Below are 20496 nucleotides of genomic sequence, written 5' to 3'. Positions count from 1 at the left end.
GAAGATTTTCTGATATTGCTGATATCCAGGATAATGTGATAAAGGAGTTCAAGAATATTCCAGAAACAGAGTTCCAGGCATGTTTCCAAAAATGGGAACGCCATCTAAACGAGTGTATAAATGCACAAGGGACTACTTTGAAGGCGGCAGTAGCCACTAATGTATAGTTCTGAACGTAGATTTTTGTACAGGTGCATTCTGGGAATTGTCGCATCTCATACATGTCCATAAGGATATCTGCTTTGCATTATAGGATACTAAGGCAAGTGATGTGAAGTCATTGACCTCTATATACGAGTTACCCAGTCACAAAGTTACTTCACATGTAAACTTTGTTTGCTTACACTTTTTTTTCACTAGACTTTTGCAGTTTGATTCTGTGCAAGATATCCAAGCCCTGGTCAGCTAGATCTGACTATGGCAGCGGATGTATTTTTTGTGTTCTCCAAGGTGGACGTTGGCAGATCTCCCAGTTTGACCATGTAAGTTGCAAGAACCTTGTAAACACCTGAAACAGAGATGGGAGGAAGTGGATCCTCAAGAAGTGCAGCCAGCTTCAAAAGAGATTTGAAAGCATTGGAGAGATTATATTTCTTTAAAGTTCTGTTATTTTTCTGAGGTATCCTGAATATGGAGAATAGTAATAGCTAAATCTGTAATCTGTATGTTGGGAGAATATTTTTTTAGCATTCTAACCATCGGACAGGAAGGTCTGGCAAATAAAGGAGAGTTTATCTGTAAGAGAAGCCTGGTTGGAACCATAGGTTGGAGACTCTATTGACAAGTGTTTTAATAACATCATATTGTTAAGAGAAGGGGGGAGGGATGATGGGAAAGAATGTGTATCACATGGTTTTAATAATACTATGTTGTTGGGATTGAGAATGATGGGAAAGTGTGTGTATGTTATCTACTGGTGTGGATTGGTTTTCTGTAAACTGAGAAATAGTGCTAGTGGGAAGACGTGATTTATAGTATCTAGAAAAGGCAGGCTGTTATTTTCTTTTTCTATGACTTCTGGGTTTCTGGCTTTCGAGGTGGAAAAAAGAGTTTCTTTGCCCATGTGCCTCAAACAGAGAATGCATCTTAGCCAAAGAAAAACATGCTCTTGACATTATCAAGAGTATGTTTTTCAAAATGTTCCACATAGAAATTTGCTATAAGAGGGGGGGAGAGCATGGCTGTACCTCCTATCTGTGTATTAATGGTGTCTTTCCAAGTGAAGTAGCCAGTATGGAAGGCAAAATCGAAGAGATCAATGAAGTGTGTGTGTGTGGGAGGGAGTATTTTTCTGTAAAGTGTCAGAAAGGAGGATATTGTGAATAAAGAGAGTGTCATCAAACTTACCATGATATAATTATTTAAACCTGATTGGATTAAAGATTTGAAATAAATGGAATTTTTTATATGAGATGAAGTATGTCCAGTAAGTTGGATTAAAGATTTAGCCAACGGTTTAGCTGAATTAAAAAAAAAAGGTGTCAGGATCTACTGACCCTAATAATCCTCTCTATCTATTGATAGAGGGTTATTAGGTTTATGGATTTTAAGCAGTCCACAAATTGGGGGAGAGGAAGAAACGAAAAGGTTTGAGGTTTTTTTTTTTTAAACTACTTCAGGAGGCCAAGATTGTTTAGAAGCCTTTTTAATGCTTTTTTTTTGAAAATCGGTGAGGTCATAGTCCATTCCATCAGTAATGCGATCTCTGAGCAACACATTCATTTTCTGATTATAATCACTGGCATTAAACACCATAATAGCATTACCCTTATTGGCTCTTGTGATTAAAAAAGTTTCTAAAAAATTAATAACATGATATCAAGAATGTATAAGATAGGTTTGGAATACAGTAGAATCCAGTTAATTGGGACAAATCCCAATTAACGGGATTCTAAATTAAAGAACAAAACTAAATCGAGAAAGGCAAGCTGTTTATTTATTATTATTATTATTATAAGACATCTCCATTGAGTCCAGAGATTCATTGTGGGAGACCCACACTAAAAACACTGTCAAGAACTCAACTAATTCTGGCAATCCATTCCAGTCATTCACCACTCTCCACTCAAAAAAATTTGATCCATACCCCTTACTAATCATACTCTTACACAACTTCCATGGATGGCCCCTAATTCTCTATTTGTCATATATTGAAAATTTTTCTTAGCATCAATTTTATAAATCCTCTTTAATATTTTAAAAGTTTCTATCATGTCCCTTCTTTTCTGCTTTTCAATTAAATTTTGTAACCCACAAACCTTACTATCCTCATAGGGAGCATTCCACAAACCTGTCACCTGCTTAGTCACTCATCTCTGAATCTGCTCTACCACCTCCTGGTCCCCAAGAAATCGAGATGCCTAAACATTGGTGCACTGTAGTCAAGATGAGGCCAAATCATAGTCTTATAAAGAGGAATAATAACTTTCCTATTTTTACTTGTTAGCATGTTTTTCAACATCCAAGTTATGCTTTCTGAACTTCAACTCTGTCCATCATTATCCTCAAGTCCGTAGCCTCATCAATTTCCTGCAATCCAGTACTAGCAATATGATATGCAGTATGCTACCTATTCAACCTGAAGTACATAATTTTACATTTTGCTAACAATTATTATCCTTTGCCCACATGCCAGTTTATTTAAATCATCTCCTGCAGGATATCTGTATCACATTAGTCAATTATTATTGTCCTCCTCAGTTTTGCATCATCAGCAAATAGTTAAAATCTTCCCTTGTATCATTTAATATACAAATTAAAGAGGTGGTCCTAGTACAGAACCCTGGGTTATTCTGCTAGTCATCCTCATTCTCCTAGATTCCATTCCACCATATACTACTCTCCGGTGTTTGTTTGTCAGTCTCTCTCTCTCTCTCTCTCTCTGCTACCAGCTTCATGTTCATTCCCATTTGCTAACTTTTGTAATAGTTTTCCATGGGGTATTCTGTCACATTCCTTTATAAAGTCCAGCAGTATAATGTTATAGCCACTTCCTTTATCACATATCCAGTTCTGCTTTCACATTATTATAAAATGTGAATAAATGACTAAGATAGGACCTACCCTTTACAAAGCAACTTGGCAACTGTAGTATTCCACTTGGAGGATACACCTTTGCAGAATGATTGCTTAGTATCTCAACTATGTTCATTTACATATTCCTGCATTCTTCACTTTCTATCATGAGCACTGATTAAAGTTATCTTACTGCACTCATTCTTCCTCTAACTCTTTAGGATTTCCTTTGGCCTGCTTAGCCAGTTTCCTCTCATATCTGATTGTCCTTCTTACCATGCTAGTCATCCTTCTTGCCAGCACTTTGTATTGCTCATTAGCATGCTGATCACCTTTTCCTTTATATTCTGTCCACAGTGTTATTTTACAGCTCTTGCTTTGTGATGCTGCTCATCCAACTTCCACTTGGTTTATCTTCCTGACTCTGGGTGCACAGTTTGATACTAATTACCTCAGTTAATCACTGACCATTTCCCCATGCCATATTCAAATTCTTCTCTTGTAACTTCTTATGCCATGGTAAGCTGCCTTGTCAGTTTATTGTAATTGCTGGCTTTATAGTTCCACATATACCCCTTCTTTACTACATGTGTTTAACAACCTCCCAAAATAAGATTGCATGATCACCTTTTCCTAATTGAAAACAGAAATGGCTACCTGGGTTATGGATACAGCTTCTGTTGCTATTACCAGATCCAGCATTTTCAAACCCTGGGTCCTCTATTTTAATAATCTAGTCTACTGCATGCAACTAAAGTGGTTTCAATAGTTATTTCTTAATAGCTGTATAAATTTAATTTCTATCTTGCCAAATGCCTTTTCCTCTCTCTCCAGTCTACGTCCCCATAATAATTGCTTGGCACATACCCATTTTGCTATTTTGGTAAATGCATGATGTCCACATGTTTCTGTGCACCTTCAAGCCTACAACAGCAACGAACAATAAATGTTGTGCTCTTGGCCTTATCTCATAGCAGATAGCCTCAAATGAATTATCACTCTGTATTAAAATCATCCTTAACTTCTACTCTGGGGTCAGCAGCATCACTTTTGAAGACCAGCTTCCATTGTAGAGTCAGCCACTTTCACTCAACCCCTGAACTACATCAAGCTGTCAAAGCTTTACAAGACCTTGATTAGACCTCATATGGACTACTGCATGCATGTCTGGTCTCCTGGTTTCCATAGTGATTCTGATACAGTGGAGAGAGAGAGTGCAAAGAAGTCTCAAAAATTATATCAGGATTGTGGAATACAGATTATGAAGACAGATTGAAAATTTTTAGGTACTAAAAATTTTCAATCTGTCTCCTGTTTCTTCTCAATCATATCACCCCTCTTTCTCCTGTTTACTAGTGTCTGCAGACACTAGTAAACAGGAGAAAGAGGGGTGATATGATTGAGACTTACAAACAAAGGGTTATACAGAATTTCAGTAGATGGAATTTCTCATTTTATGGAGGGTGGGGAAAGGACATGAGGGCATCTTTGATAGTTGAGAATGAATGCTGTCAAGAAGGGGGTTAGGGCTAAATTTTTCTCTCATAGAGTAGTACCTGATTGAAATGGATTGCCATTGAATGTTGTATGTGCAAGTTGCGTGAATGAATTCAAGAACAGCTGGTGCAAATAGTATGATCTCCCCAATGAGTTCCTGAGTCTGTGGAGGTCTCTCTTAATAATATTATAGAATATCAGCTAAACTTGGTATTCTAAGTAAGAATGTTATCTTTATCAGTATGGCTAGTTCAACAGAAACTGTTAAAATGGACACAAGAACATGCATGGCATCATGCCACTGATGTCTAGAACACTGCTAACTATTCTTGGTTTGAATATTTCTTAAACAGTTTTATCCATGATGAAAATTTGGTTTACTTAAATAATTTTGGGACAAAATTATTCACTCAACTTTGAAGCAATAGTGACAATGGCAGGTACCTTTTGTTTGGAAAGACATGGTTTCAGATTCTATTTCATGATATAGCATTACTTACTTGGTCATACACACATAATATGCAAAGGAAAATGAAATCATGACTGCCTGATAGGTATCATCAAGGGTTGTACAGGATATAATGATATACTACATAATAATAAATATAATTATTATTATTATTTGGTAACCTCCATGGAGTCAACAGACTCGTCATATGAGGCCCACTCAACCAGCAACGTGTCTATCATAATGAGCTTTGAAGTTATTTACACTACCTGCACTCACAACCCACTCAGGCAATTCATTCCACTCACTAACAACTCTCCACCTTAAAAAAAAAAAAAAAAAAAAAAATCTGCTTTTCACACCCTTTTTCACCACACCTTTATACAACTTCTAGGGATGGCTTCTTGGTCTTCCCATCTTAACATCCACTCTTTTTATAATTTCTTCTGTATTAATCTGATGGAATCCTTAACTAACTTGAAGGTATCTATCATATCTCCTCTTTTCCTCCTATCCATCAACCTCTGTAATCCACATTCTCCCAAACACTCTTCGTAGCCAACACTCCAGAGTCCTGATATAACTTTGGTTATTCATCTTTGGACTCTCTCTAGTGTTTCCACATCACATTGAAAACTAGGTGATCCAATCTGGAACAATAACCCAGATTGTGGTCTGACCAATGCCTTATACAAATGCATCACCAATTCCTTATCCCCAGCACAGCAGCTATACAATATGCAGTCTTTGCAACACGTTCAATGTGCTCTCAGACATCAGTCCACTGTCCACTTCACTCCAAGATCTTGAATCTCATCCACTTCCTGAAGTTCAGCTCCACCAGTACAATACATAGCCTTATATCTCTTTATCCCAAAGTGTAACACCTTGCATTTATTAATATTAAAACTGCAACACCACTCATTTGTCCAAGCTAAAAGTCTATTCAAATCTTCCTTTAGAAAATTAACATCAGCACTACTCCTGATAATTCTTCCTAAATTTGCATCATTGGCAAACATTTTAATATCCCCAGTCAGTCCACATGACATATCATTAAGAAATAAGTAAAACATGAGGGCCCCTGAAAGAACCCTGAGACACACACATACACACACCACTTGTCACTTTCGTTTTCTGAGACATGGCTCCAGTATATTATTACTTTCTTTCCAAACTTAATTTGCAAAGCACTTTAGAAGACCAAAAATCATTTTGGTCTTCTAAAGTGCTATTGACCGCATAATTTCACCTAAATCATGGTCTTCCTCTTAGTCTTTTCTAATATCAAACACCTGTTTTGCTGTTACTCTTTCATTCTGTTTAAGCAACTATACCACTTTAGAGCACAAGTCACACATTCCTAAATACTAACAATGTGAAGTCCTTTCTAGTATCTTGATTTTTTAATACTATTCTTCTGCTGACACCATCTAGCCCTTTTCCAAATGCTTCAGGACTATCATATTTGTGGTCTCTATCAACTATTTATTTTTGACTTAGCTTTTAAATCCATAAGATAAAATTGGTTTAAATTCTCTTATTGGATATAAATTTATTGGACTGACTCGCTACCAAACCAGCTTTACTTATTCAGTTATCTATTTCAGATTTGACAAATATATTTTGAAGTTTTTTCCCTTGAAGTACTACTCTGAATGCATTTTCTTTCCATGTATGTACGTGTGTGCATGCCTGCCTGCCTGAGTTTGACAATGTTTTCACTGAGAACATCTTTGTGTTAGAACTTGATAATCATTTCAATAAATATAACTAACTTTACAGTTATAAAAGTAAATACTAATTTGTCACTTTCTCTATATTTTGTGCTATGATAATTAAATGTCTTCTTTGGAAAAAATAGGAGAAAGTTATTTTTAACAAGTAAGAAAAGACTTCCTAATAAAGATATGTCTTTATAAAGAGTCACTTTCTTTTTTTTTCTTTGTAGATCTGTTTTACTTGTAAAAAGACACGTTTTTCTTTCTTTGGTGCCTGGGGAGTAAAATGTAAACTCTGTGAAAGAATGATATGTGATAAGTGTTCAACAAAGGTAAGAATATCTTATTAAGAAGTGAAATATAAAATATAAGACATAAATTTTTATCATTAAAAAATTTTTCTCTTTGATAGATGCGTATCCCTACCGAACACTTTTCAAATATTCCTGTGTACATGCTAAGCCCTACACCAAGTCCTCCTCCTGAAGAAGAGTCTTCCAGTCATTCATTTTGGAAACTACCTGAAGCACTCCATTTTACAGGGTATGTTTTATTCAGTTTAGTTCAAACATAAAATTACTCTTTGTTCATCTTAAAAATTGACTGTGCTAACTTCTGTAATGTAATTGATATTATTATTATTATTATTCAGGCCTCCATGGAGTCAAAGGGCTCATCGTGAGAGGTCCTTCCTAGGAAACATAAAGTCTATCATACCACTCCTTGAACTCATTGACCATTCTCGCTCTCACCACTCCATCAGGCAGTGCATTCCATGGTTCAACCACCCTCCATGCAATGAAACCACTCTGCACCCTCTTGCTCACAGTTTCCTTTCGTAACTTCCAGGGATGGCCTCTTGTCATCACTCCTTCCCGCTGTTCAACCAAGCGAAAAAACTCCCCAGTGTCAACCCTGTAACTACCTCTCAACAGTTTACAAGTCTCAATCATATCACTTCTCCTTTTTCTATCTACCAAACTCTGCAGTCAACATTCCCTCAACCGATCCTCATAACTAACATTGTACAGTCCTGAAACTATCTTTGTTATCTGACTTTGTACCCTTTCCACAGATTAATTTATCCCCTTCAAATCCTGGGGACCAAATTTGAGAACAATAGTCTTAAGTGTGGTCTGATCAGGGTCTTATACAATAGAATGATAACTCTTTTATCTCTGCAGGTCAGTGTCCTTCTCAGTATACAAGGTAAAGGTAACCCAGCAATCCTCTGGGTTACCTTTGCCACCTTTGCAATGTGTTCCCTGAATTTCAGTTATTTATATCAGTCATCACCCCCAGATCTCTTGCCTCCCCCTACTTTCTCCAGTACAGTTCCTCCAATCGAGTATGCAGCCTACCATCGATGCATCCCAAACTTCAAGACTTTACATTTTGCTGCATTAAGTCGATACTCCCCATTCATTTGCCCATCTGTCTAGTTTATTCAGAGACTCATGCAGAACTGCTGCATCTGCACTATCACCAGAGCCTTTCAGCTTCACGTCATCTGCAAACAACTGAAATCCCCTTGCAATCTGTTGACAATGTCATTGATATAAAGGTTAAGCAATGCAGGTCCCAAAACTAAGCCCTGTGGAACCCCCAAACGATTTTCTGCCTCCTTGATATTGCCCCACCATACACAGCTCTGATAAATATCAGACAGCCAATCCTGAATACAGTTCACTAACCTGACATCTAAACCCATGTGCTGCAACTTAAATATCAGCTTATCATGTGGCACCCTGTCAAGTGCCTTTGCAAAATCCAAAAAAATGGCAGTATATGCCTTTTCCTCATCAACTGCTCTTGTCATTTTATTATAAAAGGCAATTATATTAATGAAGCAAGAGCTATCCTTAGCAAATCCATGTTGACTCTCACAGATAACATTACTCTCATGTGCCCAACGCTGTATGTAGTCCCTGACTAATTTCTCCAATATCTTAACAACTTCTGATGAAACACAAACTGGCCTATAGTTAGACGCATCCAATCTGCTGCCACCCTTATGCAATGGCACCATCTTATCTTCCTTCCATTTCCTTGGGTACCTTTCCTGTAGCCAGACTTTCATTGAAAAGCAAGGTCAATGAAGCTGTCAGTTCTTTAGTACATTCTTTCAAAACCCATGGTGAAATACCATCCAGTCCCACAGCTTTACTGACATTCAGGGTACTCAGTATTTGGAACACACTTTCCTCTTGCACTCCTAAACTGTGAACCTGTGCTATCCCTCTAGTATTAAAACTTAATTCTCCAAGAGGAAATACTCCAATAAAATGTTTATTGAACAACTCCACTATGTCGTCTGCATCAGTCACTCTATTTCCATTTTTATCCCACAATGTCATTCTTCCACAATTATTTCTCCTCCTACTGGCTACATAGTTAAAAAAAATTCCCTAGGATTTTCTTTGGATCTTAATGCCAGTCTCTTCTCATATTTCAGTTTTGCCTTCCTCACCATACCAGTCACTCTCCTGGCCTGAGTCTTATATTCTTCATGCATCTTCTCTCCATCCCTCTCCTTGTATCTCTTCCATAATCTCTTTTTCACTTGCAGTTCCTGTTTGATATTGTTTGTCATCCACTTTACACCAAATTGTGTTCTCTTCTTCACTCATAGAATACAGCTTACTAATTGCTGCTAACAAATATTCCTTCACAAATTCCTAAGCACTAATGATATCTTGCCCTTCCAATTCCTCCCTCCATGGAACTCTCCCAAGTTGATATCTAAGACTACTATTATAATCACCTGCCTTACAGTTCCACATATGTTCCCTTTTCTTTGATACTCCTGTATGTCTATTCATTTTCCAAGTCAAAACCACATGGTAACTCTCTCCAACTGGTGGGCAACATGTCATCTGAGTTATTATCAGCTCTTCTGATGCTATGACTAAATCCAAGACTCTTGAACCTCTTGTTCCCTCTATTACGTGTTTCCTAAGACATCTGTCCTTCATGAATTTCAGAAATTCCATTCCCTTATTACTACATGCATTTTCCTCTTCCCAACTTCTACTACTGTAGTTAATATTTCTCATAACAATCATTCTTCTTGCACTTGCCAAGCTCAACTACCTAAACATCCCCTGCTCCCCATCCTCTGTGCTTCTTGGCTTGTAAATATCCTGTCTTGCCCACCTCTACCTCACACCATATGCTTTCAAAAACCATTAGGGTCACTGCCTTCCAAAGCCTCCATTCTTAGAGGACATAAGTCATCACTTATCATAAGCAGTACTGCACCACCATGTTTGCCCTTCCTATCCTGCCAAAAAATGCTGTATTGTACTACTTCTATTCTTGTTATTATATTGTCCTCCATCAATGACGTCTCAGAGATCCCAAAAAATATTACCATCCACCCTGGGAATTTTAGTTTTCCTTCATTGACACATCAACTCGTTCAGAAAACAGCAATCTCTCCAGATGCCTACGTCCTTCCTCATTCAAATGCAAGTGGTCTCTCACATTCAGTTTCTTTCTGTCTTCAAATGCTCCCCTCCCCAATCATCCACATATTCCAATCTTCTCTTCTGATACATTCTGGCTATTATGCTATTCGTTATTACTGCTCTTCTGCTCAGATCATCACTATCATACCTGAGTAACACACTATCTTTCCTCTCTGTATTTTCTATTGTACAACCTCAAGCATGAATCTCTGATCTCTCGCCACCCGATTTACACTACCTCTCAAGTCATTCGTGCCCACCATCAAAATCATCTCATCCACTCTTTCATTCTACTTAATTGCCATAGCCACACTTTCTATCGTTCCTCCAGGCAAAAATTCCTCTGGCATCCTATCTTGCACACCATGGATCATCGAGTCTCCATACATCATACTTCTTACCACTCTGTTCCTTGATTGCTCACCTGCATCCCTCACTAACATCTAACCTTTTCTCTTTGTGTTCCTCTACTTACCTGCTGTCCTGGCTTCACTCTATCCCTGATTCCAGCACTCCCTCACATTCTTCTCATTCTCTCTTCCTCTGCTACTGTTTCCATTCTCTCCTCTTCAATCATTCCCATAACTCTCTCTCATTCCCTCTCTTCTACTGTTTCTATTCATTCTCTCCTCTTCTATCATTCCCATAACTCTCTCTCACTCCTACTCTGTCCGCACAGTTAGCCTAGTGGCTATGTGCTTCGCAACCATATGCCTGGGGAAGGAGTGTCCTAGGTTCGATTCCTGTCGACGACACGAGGAGCTTAAGGATCTTCCTCAGATAGCCAAGTTAGCTGGTCTTGGGCATGGACAGCAAGGTTTTTTCCACCAGTTTATCTGGGGTTTTTCATCCCACAAGCAGGCAAATATTCCAGCTAACACACACAGATTACAGTGAGGAATACTGACCCAGCCATAGGTCTGATTCGTCAGCTATGCCGGATAAAATTTGGTGGGACTGAGATGGTGCCATACCTCCATAAAGGGGACTCATGGCCATGTATCATCATACGATTATTATTACTCCTACTCTGATTCACCTTGCATTCATCTCTTCCATTTGCCTAATCTCATCTTTCATACTTCTCATCTTATTCCCGAGACGTTCCAACTCCTCTTTCAGCTCATCTCTCTCTCTCTCTCTTCAAGTTAGCCACCCTTGTTTGCAATTCATCCTGCCAATCAAGACAATCTCCTAAATCTTTACAATTATTCAAGCCTTCCACACTCTTATTTTTTCATTCATATTCTGCTCTTTATTTTCACCCTCTATCAGACTACTCCTCTCTTTAGGTCGAGTTTCTCCCATCCCTGATGCAGCGAGGTCGGTTATTGTAATATGCTTTGTGCATCTGTCAAAATTTCTTTAACTTATCATAAGTTGTCTTATTCTCTATTATTATACAATATTCTAAATGACTTTAAGGTAAAATTTGTCTGTTGAGACTGTTTAACTAAATATCTCTGGAAGTCGCTTTTGTAGGCCTCTTTAAGTGACACTGAGGTAACTGGCAGTGTTTCTGACATTGACCTGAGAATGTATATAATTAATAAACTATATATCGATGGCACATAATGTTGGCTGCTTCAAAATAATTCTAAGCAACATCAATACTGAATAGCCTTGAAATGTAATGAAATTTGCCAAGCATTTAACATAAAATAAGTATTTCTGCTTCACAAAGTAAGCACTTCACGAAGCAAAAATTCTGGATGTACAGTGACAGAACATAAGGTACAAAATATCTAGAATAAATGTAATCATGAATATACTCCAGTATTGGAGGTAGGAAAAATTTGTTTTCAGAAGTGTGGAATGTTGAAGCTGATATAGATGTTATTTGACCAGAAGTATTTGAATGTACAGGAATACAACTTTTACAGTGGCTACTAAGCTGTATTAATTCAGAAAGACTAATTATTCTGAAAGTTAAATTCATGGGTAGAACTATCATATCATTCCTTCTATAAAAAGGTAAGTAAAAAATTGAATGTTGAGAATTACAGATGCGTATCCTATGGAGTGTTCCAGAGTAAATTTATTATTATTATACAGGTATCTCCATGCAGTTAGAGGATTCATCGTGGGAGAGCCACTATTCTCACACACTAGCCATCACTCATACAATACTTCTTCTTAAATTCATTCACTGATGAAGCACCTACAACCACCTCTGCCAACCCATTCACCACCCTCCAAGCAAAACATCCAGTCCTAACACCCTTGCTAACTACACTCTGTGTAAGAGTGTAGTTAGCACTCCATTGGTGACCCTGCTTGTTCTCTCCCTTTTTTCCATTTATTGAAAAAAGTCTTCAGTGTCAATCCTAGAAAACCCCTTTAATAACTTAAATGCTTCTATCATGTTTCCTCTTGTTCATCTATCAGCTATTTGAAGCCTACAGACTGTCAATTTATTCTCATAGGAGCACTCTATAGATCTGCCACAATCTTTGTCACTTGCCTCTGGATCCTTTCCACAACTTCATCATCCTCACTGAATTCAGGAGTCAGATCTCTGTGTGCAGTAGTTCAGATGTGGCCTTATTAAAGTCGTATATAGGGAACAATAGTCTCCTTATCCCCTTGTTCAACTCTTCAACAACCATGTAATTCTGATGTGCTGCTTTAGTTACCTTCACAATATGTCCTCTAAATTTCAACTCCCTGTGCACAATCACACCCAAGTCCCCTGGACTCATTAGTTTCTTGCAGTCCAGTTTCATCAATATAATACAGAGCTACTGATCCCTTCTCAAAGTGCAGCACCTTACACTTGGCCATATAAAATTTCAGCCATTTACCTTTGTCCATACTGCTAGTTTATTTAAGTCTTCCTTCAGGATCTCTATATCACTTTCATTTACCATTGCACTTCCCAGTTTAGGATCTGCAACAAACAAACAAATGAATGTTTCCTGTCAAATAATTTCCTATATCATCGATATACAAATTAAACAGATGACTGGGCACTAAGTCCTGTGGCACACCACCGATCGCTTGCCTTTCCTGAACTCAACTCCTCCATAAACAATTCTTTGGTATCTGCCCATCAGCCATCCTTTAATCCAAATCACTAGATTCATATCCATCCCCATTTGCTCCAATTTATACAATAGAGCTCTTCTGTGTAGAATCTTGTCAAATGCTTCTTCTGCAAAGTCTTACAATATCATTGAGTAGCCATTTCCCTTATCCAACTCCATTGTCACTTAATTATAAAAAGTAAGCAAATTACTAAGGCAAAACCTATCCTGCATAGACCATGTTGTCCCTTATAGAGTATTATATTCTTATCCACCCAGTCGTAAATTATGTTTTCACCAATTTCTCCAGTATCTTAACCACCACTCCTGAGATGCTGATTGGCTTATAATTTGCTACTTCTGTCTTGGAGCCTTCTTTATGCAAAGGGACTATTTTGCCTTCTTTCTGCTCCACCTTACCAGTACTGAGGCTTAAATTAAACATCTTGGTCAGAGGAGCTGATAATTCCCTTGTACATATGGGCTGATATGCCATCTAATCCCATGGCTATGTTTATATTGAGGTTCTTCAGTAGTTTAAATGCCTCCATTTCTTCACACCTCTATTCTTGTGTCAGTCAGTGTCACATCTGTCATTGCTCACATAGTAATTTAGCTGTTTGGTTTGGTTCTGTTATCTCCCCACCTTCAGCACTTTTTAGTCATCCTTTCATAGTCAGTCCTCTTTTTATTTGCCACATATCAAAAGAACCCCTAAAGGTTTCTTTTGTCCTCATCAGCTAGCTTTCTCTCCTAATTAGCTTTAGCCTGCCTTGCATGTGCCTTATACTGCTCATGGGCATACTGATCACCATTTTCTTTATAATCCCTTCAAAATCTTTTTTTTGTGTGCATCTCCCAATTAATGAAGCCATTCATCTATCTAACTCCTACCTGATTTATTCTCTTCTGACTCTGAATGTATACCTAGAGTCAGAAGAATAAATCAGATTCAAACACTCCTTGACAACTTTTCATGTAACATCATCCCCCCCCCCCTCCAAAGTCTTGTCCCATAGCTCTGCTGAAAGCCGACTCCTCAACTTGTCATAATCACCTTCTTCGTAATTTCACATATATCCCTTCTTAACAGAAAATTCTGCATGTTTGGTAATCTCCCAGTTCAGAACTACATGATCACTTTTTTTCAAGCAGAGGAAGTATAGCTAGATTCGTTAGTGTTAAGTTCTCTGATCAGATCCAGCAATCTTGAAATTAGTGTCCCCCTCTATTTAAATATTTCCTCAGGTAATTATCTCTCAGCAGTTGTATAAATTCATTTTCTTCCCTGCCTGTGACCATTCCTCTTCCCAGTCTATGTCCCCATAGTTGAAATCCCCCATAATAATTAATCGACCTGTACTCATCATGCTAATTTGCAAGTGCATGCAATCTATATTCTCCCGTATATATATACCCCCTAGATTATAGCAGCCAATTACATATTTAGTCCAATTGGGCTCTCTCTGTCTCACATAAGATAGCTTCAAATGAACTGCTCTCTGAATTCTCCTTCCCTGTGATGTAATTCTATTCTTTTTGGCTTTAATTCCTCTTTTATTAACAAAATCCCTTCCCCTGTCCTGTCCTGTTCCTTCTGTCCTCTCTGAAGACATGATATCCCTTGCATTCTGTTCCTATATGAGGGTGATCTGAAAAGTTCTCGGCCTCGACCATAGATGGCAACACTATCAGCACGATTTTTTTTTTTAAGTTGGTATATCTGTCATAAGCATCCATGTAAAATTGCAAATCATTCTATCAAGTAGTTTGTTTTATACAGCTATCTGAAGCAAAAGTGTTGTCTGTATCTCCCTTGAAATGGATAAAACTGAGTATCGTGTGGTTATAAAATACTTTGTAAAAGAAGGTTTAGCACCAAAATAAATTCATTCGAAGCTTTCTTCTTTTCATTATGGGCATTCTTCTCTTTTGTTTTCTGAAAGAGAAGATGTTTGGATGTCTGAAGGACATCCAAAAAGTGTAACAACACCAGAAATCATTGATCAAGTGAATGATATGGTATTGGATGCCGGCAAGTCAAAGTGCGTGAAGTTGCTCAGCCTATAGGCATTTCAAAAGAACATGTAGGATATATTTTGCATGAAGAATTGCATATGAAAAAGCTTTGCATAAGATGGGTGCCACGCTTGCTCACAGCAGATCAAAAACATACTCGCATGAAAATCTCTGAACAGTGCTTGGAGCGTTTTAACAAGAATAAAACTAAAAACAACGAAAAAAATGGGGGTGGGGGGAGTGCTACAGTTATTATGGATTCTGCGAGTTGTAAAAGAAAAATCACTCTTTTATTATGGGATCGATCAACATACCAAGAATTGGATTACAATCCCACTAACAGGTCATCTCAAGAAAATTGAACTCTTTACTGGATGAAATTTTAAAGCCTCAATGGAGACATCGTGGAAAAATTTGAAACTGATTTTGCTAGAGAACCTAGGTACTATAGTTTATCTAAGATACATAAGAAAGGTATTCCTCTTCATCCACTTGTCGACTGCATAGATTCACCTACTTTTCGAATAGCTAAAATCTCATTTTAATCACACATCAATAATTTTTTTAATGGCTAATGAATAATTAATATTACAGTAATTCCTCAGTTATACCATTGCATTGTTTTATGTATAACATCATGCAAACTCTTACTTTTTCAAATCAATACATTGCTCGAATTCTACTTTGTAATTAACGATTGTCACCACTGGTGGCCTGTAATGTTATTCAGGCTTAAATAAATAGTATTACTAATGCCTTGTATTTGTCATGCTAAACTTATGGAAGAACATAAGCATTTCCATAATTCAAGCCAAACTAGGGGTTGTCAGGATCAGATTTTTAGTTGAAGACAAATAGCAGAGAAATATTGAGTATACAAAGGTCATCTAACTTTTGTAGATAAGGTGCTAAGAAAAAAGCTATTCATAGCATATTGTTATGTCTGGTTACTACCCTGTTATTATTAGTTATATTTATTTACTTATCTTACTTATTCTCAGCTATTCCGTTGCCGACAAATTTATTTTCTTTTAAGTCAACTGCGCCAGCCGGCAACTGAATTCTGACACACAATTTAAACTACTGAAAGATAATATAGGGATCAAGTGGTTTGCAGTCGTGGTCCCCCTTTCTTAGTTGCTAATGGATTCCCCTTTTACTTATGCACGGTTCGAAGTTTAACAAGTGGTAACTCAATTCTCAGAACAATGACAGACTCATGAGATTTGAACTAAAGAAATACATTTATTTAGACAAATACATATACACTTTAGTCAGAAATTCCAATTCTAAAGAGTCTGAACTTCCCCCCCTTTTAAGTTAATATATCCAAAAGGTTTACTCTAAAATCTTATACTATCAATCTCATACCCTTCTTTGTATAACTATGTTCAGGCTCAGTTAATTCTTACAGAGTGCTCAGTTCCCACATATAGGAATAACACATATACATAGACACATTCTACAATCCTAGTATGCGGCATATCAGACGTACTCCGTCTTGCAAAATTCACATGAGACAATATTCTCTCTTTTGCTCAGGCTTTATCCTCCCCCAAAATTCAGTTAATATTCAAATTCAAATTTAATACAATGATAACAATGTTTCTTCTAACATAAACAGTCCGAAGCCTTGGTTCCCAGTTCAGCTTAAGCTTAGAGTATCACTTGCTCTTTAGACATAGACAGAATGTCCAAAAGATTACAGTTCTTTAGATACAAGGTAGAAGTAGACTATATGGAGCTCCTTAACGTTCTGTTTCTTATACCCTCTTTGGTTATTATTCAATTTTAATACAAAGCTTGCACCTTACCGTTCTTGCTTTTCTGGTAGTTATTGGGACTTCCTTAATTAGACGTCTGGGTTTCCTCACCGTATATTTCTTATGGCGTCTGTGACATACTTCTATTCTTTTCGAAAGAGGCTCATCTCTTTGCTGATTTATACGTTGGCATGGCTAACCAACGGCTCTTTTCTGGAACTCTGGCCGCATTCCTCAGTTGCGACTACGGTCGATGCGGCACGTACAGCAACGGGAGACGGTTGGTGGGCACGGCAGCAAGCTTAACAGCTATCCAGCACTTGGATCAGGAACCAGGAACAGAAAATAAGAGAGCGATTGAATTATTCGCCGGAACCTATATAGCTAATTTGAGCGCCCTCTCTTGGTGACTACGTCATGCACATAGCGGCAGCCGATTGGTCACCACAGCTCCGAACTGTTTTTGACATGGCTCAATACATATATCATCTTATACACATCTTTCAGCATTTATACATAATTTTTCCTTTGTTAAATAATCCACAAACATTATCTATTTAAGTTATGGGCTTCTCAAAATTCACTTAATATCTACTAGAAAAATGGTTAGACATAGTTCTGAATTACCAAGATGCACATTTTCTTCTGGAGGCATAAGCATGTCCATATCCATGGCTTTTAACGTTACCTTATGTTGGGTCGGAAATAGGATGACTCATAAAAAGTGAATCGGCACTTTTTCCGACACAACAATATATACTGGAAGTGTCTAATCATAGACCAGTTTGTGTGTCATCAGTAGTTAGTAAGATCTTGGAGAAAGTAGTGAAGGGCCATATACAGCATTGGGCAGATGAGGGTAATGTTATCTGTGAGAGTCAACATGGATTTGTGAAGGGGTGCTCTTGTTTTAGCAATATGTTAGTCTTTTATGATAAAGTTACAAGAGCATTAGATGAGGGAAAGGCATATACTGACATTTTCTTAGACTTAGTGAAGGCATTTGACAGGGTGCCACATGATAAGCTGATATTTAAGTTGCAGCACATGGGTCTGGATGTCAGATTGGTCAACTTGATTCAGGATTGTTGGTTGTTTGGTATGTATCAGAGAGTTGTCTATGGTGGGGAAGTTTCAAGGAAGCGGAGGGTTACAAGTGGGGTCCCACAGGGCTCAGTACTGGGACCTATATTGTTTAACCTTTATATCAATGACTTTGTCAGTGGATTGCAAGGGGATGTTCAGTTGTTTGCAGATGATGCGAAGCTGGGAAGGATTATTAGTAATAGTGCAGATGCGGCAGCCCTGCAAGAGGATTTGAATAAGCTAGATTAGATGGGCAAATGAATGGGGTTATCGGTTTAATGCAGCAAAATGTAAGGTCTTGAGGTTTGGGAAACATTGATGGGACACTGCATACTCTATGGGAGGAGTTATACTGGAGGAAGTAGGGGAGACGAGATCTGGGATTGACAATTCATAGAAACCTGAAATTTAGGGCACATATTGCAAAGGTGGTGAAGGTAACACAGAGGATTGCTGCATTAATAAGAAGGACACTGACCTGCAGAGATAAAACAGTTATCATTCTGTTGTATACGACCCTGATCAGACACACTTGGGCTATTGTTCTCAGATTTGGTCCCCAGGATTTGAAGGGGATAAATTAACTGTGGAAAGGGTACAAAGGTGGATAACAAAGATGGTTTCAGGACTGTACAATGATAGTTATGAGGATCGGCTGAGGGAATGTGGACTGCAGAGTTAGGTGGATAGAAGAAGGAAAGGTGATATGATTGAGACTTAAACTGTTGAAAGGTGGTTACAGGGTTGACACTGGGGAGTTCTTTCGCTTGGTTGAACAGCGGAAAGGAGTGATGACAATAGGCCATCCCTGGAAGTTATGAAAGGAAACTGTTTGCAAGAGGGTGAGGAGTAGTTTCTTTGCATGGAGGGTGGTTGAACCATGGAATGCATTGCCTGATGGAGTGGTGAGAGCGAGAATGGTCAATGAGTTCAAGGAGTGGTATGATAGACTGTGTGTTTCTTGGGGGGGGGGACTGCCACGATGAGTCTTTTGACTGTATGGAGCCCTGAATAATAAAATAATAATAGCATTACAATTCATCAGTTTACTTATGTATCTCAAGGGTTGTTCAATACTATAACAGCATTAAGTATTAAGATTACATTATTAATAATCTCCCATCAACAATTTTCCTCCAAATTAGTGTGCTACTTGTCAGCACTCCAATATTGTCCTATCTAATATTTCGTTCTTCTAAGGCATTTATGACTGAAACAATCTGCCTAAACCTTGCTTAGTCTACCACTGAATCTTTTTCCTACGATCGCAACATCAAATACATGTTTTGCTAACCATTCCTCTCCCATTCTGTTTAAGTGACCATGCCACCTTAGATTAGCCCTGTTTACACATTCTTGAATTCAAACAATCTAAGTTTCTTCCTCTTGTCTGCAATTTTATAAATTAAACAGGCCAAGATATTATGTTATTGGTTTAATCCTTTATCCAAGTGTAAGCAAACAGACTTTGCATGTGAAGTTTTTTCACAACTAAGCTAGTTGTATATAGAGGCAGGCCGGTCCGAGAGTATCTGATTTCCCTAGGCAAAGAAAATTTAGGTGCCCCTATACATTGTCTCTCTCTCTCTCTCTCTATGTATATATATTGTCATACTCACACAAGCACACCGAAGTCTTAGCTCCCCTAGGTGATTGCCTATGTTCACCTAATGATAAAACCGGCCCTGTATAGAAGCAAATAAATGACTTGACATTAATTGTCTTAGTTTCTTATAATGCATAGCATACATCCTTTAAGGTATATACAGTGCTGTGCATTATAGGAAGAGTCACTACCCAGACTAGTTTTGACCTTTGCTTACACTTGGATAAAGGATTAAACCAGGAATGTAATTTCTTGGCATCTTTAATTTATAGTATAACCAAGTGAAAAGCTTTCAACATCTTCACTTTTAATATGATTCTGCCACTAATGCCATCAGTTCAGACCCCTAATTTTTCTAAAAACTGATGAATATGTTGATTTTTTTTGACCAAAAACAAATGTAACAAAAATAACTAACACTGGAATTATAGGTCGTAATAGTTATTTAATTAAACCTATTAGTTTCGCCACATATGCTAGTGGCTTTGTCAGTTAGGAAGAACAAACAAATATACAATAAGTAGTAAATATGAATCAGTAAATACAAACAGGTGTCATGGATATTGTAAAATACATTAAACAGGCTAAGTGGGATGGGCTGGCTATATTGCCAGATGCAGTGACGGGGGATGGACTAGAAAAACAACAGAGTGGAGACCAATGGACGGAGCAAGACAAAGAGGAAGACCGAGAAGAAGGTGGAGAGATGGACTTGAACAAATTGCAGGAGTGAGTGAAATATGAATCATTTACATAACTAAAAACCGAATATGTAGAAACAGTTACACAAAAATAAAAGTAAAACACGTGGAGTGTGGACATTGGCACTGGTCAGTCATTGTTCA

The 20496-nt window shown here is 37.8% G+C and overlaps 1 protein-coding gene across 1 annotated transcript in view; it reads left to right on the top strand.

The window, feature by feature from the left end:
* LOC150103107 (protein spire homolog 1-like) overlaps window positions 1-20496 on the top strand; it is a 298045-nt gene that overhangs the window by 259265 nt on the left and 18284 nt on the right. Inside the window, exons 13-14 of the mRNA XM_090398095.1 lie at window positions 6912-7013; window positions 7094-7224. Of these exons, the coding sequence (XP_090254221.1) occupies window positions 6912-7013; window positions 7094-7224 (233 nt within the window). The remainder of the gene's footprint in view (window positions 1-6911; window positions 7014-7093; window positions 7225-20496) is intronic.

The sequence above is a fragment of the Typopeltis vanoorti genome, chromosome 9 (assembly GCF_054136105.1).
Source record: "Typopeltis vanoorti isolate ZY-2024b chromosome 9, IOZ_Tvanoo_1.0, whole genome shotgun sequence".
Lineage (NCBI taxonomy): Eukaryota > Metazoa > Arthropoda > Arachnida > Uropygi > Thelyphonidae > Typopeltis > Typopeltis vanoorti.
Note: the sequence above shows the minus strand (reverse complement) of the source record. Positions and strands in the feature narration are given on the sequence as shown.